We start from the raw sequence: 9420 nt of genomic DNA, 5'->3' as shown, positions 1-9420 counted from the left end.
TTAGCGTACTGCCCCTCCTGCGTGTGACATGGCAGGAGGAGAGGCCACACGTCCGTCCTGCCATCAGGGTCGAGAACTGGACACGGTACTGCTCCCTGTAGGTCATCTCTGATAGTCCTTGCGTTGGGACGTTGGCAGGCAGCAGAAATGGACCCTGGTCAGGCCTTTTACGTGGAAAATAATTTATTAGTGAGTCCACAAGTAGACATGGACAAAGCCCTGGTCCCACCTCTGACAGCCTCTCCTAAGGGACAGAGGCCTGGACAGAGCGCACGCATGCAGGGCCTCCTCTCCCCATCTGGGCACACAGGAGGTGGGCCCTCTGGGCCCCTCTGCCTCCGGTGGCAGGGCAGGACGGGAAGCTGAGCCGTGTCGGGAGGCCACACTGGGCTGGCATAAGTGCGTGGACAAGGGGCAGCAATGGAGGTAGCTTTGATGGGTGAGGATGTGAGGATTAGAATCTCTCAGGAGTCCAGTCGCGGTTACATTGCTTAGTCTATGCGCCTGATGACAGGAAGGAGGCACCGACCCCCGAGAAACCGGGTGGCCACAGTTGAGAGAATGGAACTTCCCAGCCCCTTTGGGGGTACAAATGTTTAAGTGTCCAATATATACAAGCTTTACACGAAATAAATAAGGAGCTGGCATGAGCTTGGCATCACACCATGGCATTCCCCCCACAAGGCCGTTGCAGAAGCCTTCCAGGGAGGAGTGTCTGATCCCACCCGCTCTACGGCCACCCTGATCTCAGTCCCCCGAGGAAGCCCGAGGGTCCTGGTCCCGGGAGCCTCTCTGAGCAGTCTTGGCTGTGCCTTCCCCGGGAGGGGGAGGGTGTCACATCAGGGCCGGGCCCCCTGCTCCATCTGCTGGTGCTGGCTGCGCACAGCGAACCTGTTGACGTGCACGGGGATGGGCACCACGATCTTGGGGTTCCGCACGGGCTCCCCAGAGCGGCTGCTGATGTTGCCGGCTTTGATGCGCTTCCACTTGGCCCGGCGGTTCTGGAACCAGATCTTGACCTGCACCTCGCTGAGCTTGAGGGCGTGAGCGATCTGCGAACGCTCCGTCAGAGAGAGGTACTTCTTGCAGTGAAACTCCTTCTCCAGTTCCAGGAGCTGCTCACTGGTAAAGGCGGTGCGCCGCCGCCGGCTCTTGCCACCGGGCGTTGTGGCCCCCGCCCCGGGCGGACCCTCCTCGGCACCAGTCCCCAGGCCCTCCTTCAGCTGCGGCTTGGGTCCCAGAAGCGGCCCCGGGCCGCCGGCCACTCCGTCCAGGATGCTGTCCTCACTGTCGCCAGAGCCCTCCTCCTCCTGCTCGCTGCTGCCGGCGAGGTCGCCCACAGGGGCCTCCAGCTTCTCTTCGTCAGAGCTGTAGGCCTTCCCCTCTGCTGCTGGAGGGACAGGACGGCAGAGGGCAGCCCATCGGGGGCGGGGAGAGGTTCGGGGAGACAAAGAGATGGGAAGAAACACAGCACAGGTTTCACTACGGCATAGTACTACGGGGGGAAGCAGCCCCGTGTCCCAGAGGACCACCACCCGGGCCCACTCGCCCCCAACATCAAGGGTCTGGCAGCAGCTCACTCCTCACCCCTGCACTTGTCAGCCAGAAGCCTGGTTCTGGCGTGAACCAGGGCAGTCAGTGGTGGGGTTGGGGGGTGGGGGACCTGCAGCGTGCAGGCCTCTGTGGCTCTCTGCCTGAGGGGGCTTCCAGAGCACCTTATCCGCCCACCCCATCCAGGTCCAAGAAGGGCTGTCCCAGGGCCCTGGGTCTGCAGTTTGCCTTCCCTCTTTCCTAACACCCTGCCCATCCGGGTCTTCAGCCCTTATTTTAAGACGATACCTCTGTTCCCATATAACCCCCTTTTCTGCCCAAGGGACACAGCGATGCAAACCGCTGCTCTGGGCTCCAGCTCACAAGAAACTCCCGTTCCCACTCGGAGCTCGGCATCCAAGGGCAGGACTGAGGGGCAGATGGGAGAAGGGTGGCCAAGAGAAGGGAGTATTGGCTAATTTAGATCATCGACCATGTGTCCTCACAGGCATAGGTCATCCACACACAGTTCAGCATCTTAAGGCGTCCATTTCACTCCAAGCCACCAAGACTTTGGTCAGAACGACAAATGTTTTCGGTAGATTTGAGTTTTAGAGATTCCCTGGTTCTCTACCCAAAGGATCAACCTGTGGCCAAATCCACTCCTCACTGGCAGCTCCTGTAGAGGTGGGTCCCCTGTCTGTCACTTCTCACATGCACAAGCCTGCTCAGGTGCGGGGCACAACTTAGAATCAAGTAAAGTCGGCCCGGGGAACAACAAGATGGTTCACAGGAGAGTGTGGATAGGACGCCTTTTGGAAGTCACCTGACCTGACATTCTCCCCTAACGCTCACTGTCAGTCTGAGTACCAACAAGACTCTCTCTGCGGCAGCAGCCTAGTTAACTCCTATACCTGCCCTGTTTCCACAACTGCCCGCCCCCCGCCCCCCTGCTGCAGCCTGCACACGCACCTTAGCTCAAGGGCCACATTTTCGGGAGAGGAAACGCAGCCTGTGCCCAGCTCTCCTACATCAGTCGCCTCCTGGACTGGAGGTTACTTTACTACCCTCTTTGGCCCCACCCCCGCCCCATTCCCATAGCACTTCATTCTTTATCAAACCTCTCAAAGCCCATGTGGCAGGCCCCAGCATAACCTCACCCAGCCTGTTCATGCAATTCCCATTCGTGTGCTTGTCACCAGCCCATGGTCCTTTGTGCTCTCTTCAAAAGCTTGCCCAAGCTTCGATAACACCCAGCTTCAACGGCTGTCTGTAGATAAACGGATCGTCTACAATGCATTCCTCATAATCAGCTCCCCCATCGCCAGCGCTTTCTCCTGGGTCCTCCCCTCGCTGAATCCAGCTTGCTTTCGGCAAGATTCACACCTGTGGTTCTCCACTTCCACAGGATTCCATTTTAACATGTCCCAAACCTGAGTCCCTGGTCTTTGCTCCCTAAACCACCCTGTTCCCCATCACATTGGATGGCAGCTCCATCCCTCCCTGGGAGTCATCCTCTTTACAATCTGTATCCAGCCCAGCAGCACATCCTGCCTGGACCGCCTTCCGCAAACGTCCAGAATTTGCCTCTGCTCACCTCTTGCAAGCCACCCCTAACTCACCCCTGGCTTGCTGGCTGGCATTTGCAGAAGCAGACGTTCATCCTGGTTCCCCCAGCTTTATACCCTACCGTAGGTCGCTGTCTGCAGGTGTGTCAGCAAGACCCCTCCCCGATCGCTTTTCTTACAGTACAGCCCCAAGACGCTTTTCTTTGCTTTAGTACATCCCACTAACTTGACTCCTTTGCTTTTCTGGCCACTGCTTCCTGTCCAAACCTACCCTCCATGAGGGTCACTGTTTGCTGCTATCAAGGCCACCTGGTGCACAACGGGGGCTGACCACTGTGATTTCACAGGCTAATGCCCAGAAACATGACCAGGACTTTGTTCTAGTATGATAGATCCGGAAGATTCTGCCGACAATTGCTCAGCGTCACCGCAACACAGCCTCCACTGACTGGGGGCAGGGGCTGCGCACACTGGAGGTGCAGCACTGAAGCCCGGGACCCCTTGATGCAGGTGGAAAGGCTATCACTGACCCCCACTCTATGAGGGTCAAGCAAGTTCTCATGGATTGGATCGGTTCCTACTTGACCCCCAGGGGCTCCCTGACAGAATCTCCAATGATGTCAATTTTCGAAGGGCCAGGTTGCCACAGCTTTCTCCAATGGAGGAGCCTGGGGGTGGGGGTACTTCAAACAACTGGCTGCTTAGCAGCCAAGGCACTTTAACCATTGTGACCCAGGGCACCCCGAGGGGATGGAGGAGGTGTAATGTTTTCAGCAGCTGGGAAAGTGCCTGCATGGAACAGGCCCACAATCCATGTGAAAAATCATAAAACCAGAAGCCTGCTCTCGAGGCAAGTCTGGCTCTGAGCAGCCCGAGAGAAGATTCTAGGGCTGTACACCTTTACAGGAGCAGACAGCCTTGTCTGCTACCTCAAAGCAGTAGAGGGCTTTAACTGCCAGAGTGGCAGTCTCAGTCCACCACATACCAGATAGCATATAAGGAGCTCTTCAAAATGTGGGGGGACCAAGGGAGAGGGGTTTTAGCATCTTAATTGTCTTTGTCCACCAAGTCCTCTTGTACTCATTGACTAAATGAGAGGAACTATGCCCAAGTGCCCACTCTTTCTGTCTCTTCCTATAAGCTATTCCCCTCAGCCCATCCCATGCCAGTGCTGGTGCCTCTCCCAGGCCGCCCCTCCTTGAGGAGGCCCCCTCCTCCAGTCTCACTGAGAGCTGACCTGCACGGGACACTTCCAGGATCTGCTCCCTAGCTCCTCATCCACTCTACTCTCTTTCATTTTAAAGCCATCGTTTTTATAGTAAATGATGGCATTATAACAAAAGCTTGTAAAAACTCAGCCTGATATCCCTATGTTATCAACAGCTGCTAAAAAGGTAGAACCTGGATTCCAGGGCTCAAAGGATGAAATCATTTATTACAGGTCTAAGCACCTGGGGGTGTTCAATAAATCTAGTGTGATGGTGATTGAAACGCAGCTCCCAGGTTCTGCAATCTGTCAGGGCCCTCGCGATCAGGCCATCCATCCCATCGTCCCGGCAGAGAGCACGGATCACACACCCGGTGGGTCCCTTCCTTATTCTGCAGCTGCCGGAGCACCCACACCACCTGCAGCCTCGGGCCCCGGGGGCGCTGAGCAGCGGAGGCGAGAGTTTCTTCTCCGATCTTGGGCCATCATGACATTGGTGGGGGGGCTCTGGTGTGCAATTCTTGGAAAGAGATGGGGTGAGGCCTCCGCGGAAAGCAGTCCGGCGGGACCAAGGACAGCTACAGCTCGGCGGGTCAGGAGGCGGGGCCGAGGAGGAGCCAGCGAGCGTCCACCCTGAGTCCGACACGCTTCCAAAGGGCTGGAAATCAGAGGAGAGCAAGCGAGGGAATGCTGCCTCCCCAACGCCCCCGTGCGCGCCCCGCCCCCACCGCCTTGTTTGCAAACACCCTTCCATCGTTTCCCCAAACAAATATTGATGAGTTTGACGGAAAGCAAGCCAGTTTGGCTGCACCATTCGCTCTTTTCGTAGAGGGTCAGCAAGAAAAGAAGACCTTGAAACTGGACTGACTCGTAGCCACAAGTGCTCGGGGCCTGGTGGTGTCTCTTTCTGCGGTCCATACCAAAGTCCACAGCGGCCAGCAACAATGTTTGCTCGTTGCTCGGCCAGCAGGAGGGGGCTTTAGAACAGAAGAGCCCCCAAGTGATGAAAAAATATCTAGGTGAAATTGCCCCCCCAATCCTGAAAGAGCTGAGGTCACTCGCTTACTGGGTTTCACAAATTAGATAAGAAATAAATATAATTGTGTCTAATTTATAATGAATGTTTGTAGTGAAAATAAAATGCACATAGAAAAATGGGCTAGTGATGGAAGGTGAATAGAAATGAATCTTCTTGATAAACTTTTTATCTATAACATTTAACTTAGAATCATTGCATTTAGTAGATAAAATACCCAGAAAAGTCACTTTCCAACTACATATGCTAAGTGATAGGAATGAAAACATGACCAGCAGAATAAGACTTCTGTGAATTTTTCTTTTTGACATAAAAATAATAATGACTGATGTGAGTCATTTTGGCAAAATAAAAATATAAGATTTTTCATTGGAAATCACTTGGCTGTGCTGAATGGGTAGAGAGTCGCTGACCTTTGTGCATGACAGTTATATTACTGGTAATAAGAAGAGCATGCCAAACTTCCAGAAGCTTCTCTACAGGAATTCCAGAGCCTGTAGAAGAAGCAGGTGGTCTCTATACCAAGCCATTTCTCCCACGAGTCCCCCCAAAAATCCCCACCAGAACATCCTCCCACTTTCCCTGTTGGACTTGTTTAGAGGATACAGTGTTCTTGGAAATGGACTTTTCTCATTTCAAAAATAAAATTGCCGAACGATGGGACAAGTCTGGTTTTCATCCCCGCTTTCTCCAGCTTCTACATCACCACTGTCTCCTTCCCTCCTCGGTGGCTCCAGGACTCAGGAGTCCCAGCAAAGAGGTGGCCCTGCTGGGGGACAGACATGTCTCCCCTCTCCATCTCACCTGACCTTCCTCATCATGGGATCTTTCCCAAGAGTTCCACTTTCCGGAACCTGCACTACTTATCTTGCCAGTAGGGAAGACTTCTCCCCTTGGTCCTGAGAGGAACGTGGAGAACCCTTCCTTATTGCTGGCTGAGGTGAATGTCTGCTCAGTAAGACCCCCTCCCCTGCCCCCGCCTTAGGAACTGCTTCCCCTCTCCTGAGCTCCACCTTGAGGACCACAAGCAAGTACGGCTTCTCTTAAACCTACAATCACAACACCATCGATGGATTCCCGGTTAACCCTACTCCAGATGCTACATACTTGAGAATCCACGGAGGCCCTAACCGGGGACCTGAACACTTAGCCCTTCTACGGCGGGGTCCGCCCCTTGTAAGTAATTGCCCTCCATGTATGGGCACTCCTCTACAGCAGAGAAAAATGTGACCTGGTCCAACGATCATTTGGGGGTTTGACCACGGTGGTTTTCACTGACTGGTATTCAAACATAGATGCCCAGGCCTCTCTTCTGTGCTTATCTTCCTCTGAAAGCCCCATGAAACTTGCTCGGTGTCCTAGCAACACACGCCTCCACCAACAGGCAGGTGTTCATGGGCAGCACGGGCCAGCAAGGGGGCCTGGGTTCCCAATGAGAAGCTCGGATCCTACCACAGAACCCTCCCTGTGTCCTGGGCCTCCCTTAGATTCTCACCAAATAAACCATGCTGGCTTAGGACAGAATGAGGTGACGACACACCGAGAGCCAGGCCTAACACCACCCTCTGCAGCCCTGGGACAGGAATCAGCAACCCCCCATTTCAGCTTCACTTAGAGTTGAACTGTCACTTGCAACCCAACGAGGAGTTTTAACTAAATACAATGCGATCACTGCAGTGGACAATAATCATTTGGCACCGGAGGAAGTTGGCCCCGCACCTCATTCCCACAACTGTCCCCTATAAAAGGAGGCATATAAGCCCATCTTTGCCTGAATTTATGCACAGTAGCACCGCGTTAAATCTTACCTCCCTGGTATTTACTTGGATCTTATAACATCTACCTAATGTACCTGGGTGTAAGTTCACTTGGGCCGACGAGAGAATAAGCTTTGCTTCTGTGAAAGAATTGCATTCTGGAGAGGCTGAAGAAGTATTTGGAGGCGGTGGGGACGGGGACCAGGCCCCGGGTGGAGCGCGGTCAGCCTCTGGGTCTGTGGAAGAGTCAGGAGGCAGAAGGAGCCCAGAGGGTAGCTATTCTCCTCCTACCGGTTTCTACCTCCTACCTGCATCTTTCCCCATCAGTGCCCCAGGATTCCTAGGAAAGAGGTCCTTCCCAACCGAGTTCCCAGGAAAGCCTCCTGTTCATTTCCAGCACAATGTCAGGTAGCAGTAGGACACCGTACAACAGGTTTCCCTTTGATCCTTAGCTCTGGGAGCTAAGCAGGGTTGCCCTTATTTCACTGATGAGGAAACAGCTGGGTACTTTCCTGTGGGTGGGGAGGGCCCACCCAATAAGGGGAGGAGCCACACAGTAAGGGGAGGAGCCAAGAGAAAGTTCGACCAAGCCCTTCTACCTAACTCTCAGTACTCAGTCCTAACCAGGGGCGGAGATCTAATTCCACCCAGCACGGTAGCATGTTCAGAAGAGGAAAAAACTACACAGACGTCCAAGGAATTGGTGCCTCGCCTTGATACATGTCTTTGTACCACTCCCCACCCCCGCCCGCCCTTGCTTCATTCCTCACCAGGCACAATTGACCCCCCCAAGCTTTCTGGGCTTAGACAGTTCTACCCCCAGCTCTATCAAGTGTCTCTGTCTGTCTGTCTGTGTGTGTCTCTCTGTCTGTCTGTCTGTCTGTCTGTGTGTGTCTCTCTGTCTGTCTGTCTGCTGAGCATAAACACCTCCAGTAACCCTGCCCAGCCCCCAGATGGCAATGCCTCTCCCATGACACAGCCTCACACCGAAGGAGCCCCAGGCAGGCTGCTCCTCAGTGCCACCACAAACCGAGGACCGCTGGCGACACCACGGCATCCCAGTCCCCGTGCTGAGAGCGCTTTTCAAAATAAATACAATAGACATGTCGTGAATAATGGCGTCCTGGTGGATAAAAACAGACTTCCAGAACCAGAAGGAACCTTCGAGATCACTGCTGCGGACCCCCACCTTTACTGATGGGAAGCTGAGGCTCGGAGCGAGGTGATTTGGCACGGTGACTCGGCTAGTTATGGAATCATCACCATCCTCTCCAGCAGGCTCTCTCTTCTGTCCCAAGACCACGCATCTCCCCCTCTCCTTCCAGCACCACCTCTCTGAGGCCCAGGGTGCCCCACACAGACTCCCGCCTTCGCCCCAAATCAAGAAGCCAGTCTCCCAGGAGTCCCTGGTCAGAATGCTCTCCTGTCTGCCCGTCCTCCCTCTCACATAGGGCTCTCCTCCACAGCCACGGTGCCTCCTGCAGCTTTCCTACCGGGGGGTTCACATCGCCCTTCAGGTGCAATCCCTTCCTCTCCCATGAGGGTAGGGAGGGGACGGCACACCCGGTCTCTTCCCATGACACTCACTGCCACCACACAGGTCATTCTTCTATCACCCCCAAACCAAGCCTCTCTTCTCCCTAAACCTCTCTGAACCCCGCTGGGCACATTAATCTTTCTCCCACATTGACTCTGACAGCTTCTTCATGGCATGGGCCAACACCAAACCCAAACGTCTTCTCTCTCTCTCTCTGTCTCTCTCTGTCTCTCTCTCTCTCACACACACACACACACACACACACACACACACACACACACAGATCCTCTCACCCTGTCCTCACCACACGGCCTGGCATCATTACTGGTATCATCACGGAGCTGCCTGCCAGTGACCAAGTGTGGTCCTCACACTGGGGACAGTCCCTCATTCCTGCCACATAAACACTCTCTCCTCTAGTCCCTTTCTACTGCTACGCCGTTGCTTCTTGGAGTTTCTATGAGTGAAATTCATGCTGTTTCACTGCAAAGCGGCCCTGTCCCCTTTGTATGTCCAAGGCCAAATGCTGGCCTATAATTTCCTACGGTAACATTCTTCTGTCAAGCACTCTCCTCTTAACATGCCCTGCCTCCTCCATCTCTGTGACAATCTCACCTTTCCTCTTATCCCGGTGCAGACTAGCCCTGTCCAGCCCTCCCCCGCTCTCTGCACTATGACACAAGGTTAAGGTGACCAGATTTTAACATTGGTAAAGCAGGACACCACTGATAAAACTCATATCACATGGCAGCCGAAAACCGTATACCCTAGCTTGTTGTGCATTC

At 54.2% G+C, this 9420-nt stretch overlaps 1 protein-coding gene across 1 annotated transcript in view; it reads right to left on the bottom strand.

The window, feature by feature from the left end:
• Positions 1–839: 839 nt before the first annotated feature.
• GBX1 (gastrulation brain homeobox 1) overlaps positions 840–9420 on the bottom strand; it is an 18512-nt gene continuing 9931 nt past the window's right edge. Inside the window, exon 2 of the mRNA XM_004702479.1 lies at positions 840–1390. Within this exon, the coding sequence (XP_004702536.1) occupies positions 840–1390 (551 nt within the window). The remainder of the gene's footprint in view (positions 1391–9420) is intronic.

This window comes from Echinops telfairi, unplaced genomic scaffold (genome assembly GCF_000313985.2).
Source record: "Echinops telfairi isolate 266 unplaced genomic scaffold, ASM31398v2 ScPeMD7_31;HRSCAF=116, whole genome shotgun sequence".
NCBI classification, from domain to species: Eukaryota; Metazoa; Chordata; class Mammalia; order Afrosoricida; family Tenrecidae; genus Echinops; species Echinops telfairi.
The sequence above is the reverse complement of the archived record's forward strand: the minus strand, read 5'-3'. Positions and strand labels throughout refer to the sequence as shown.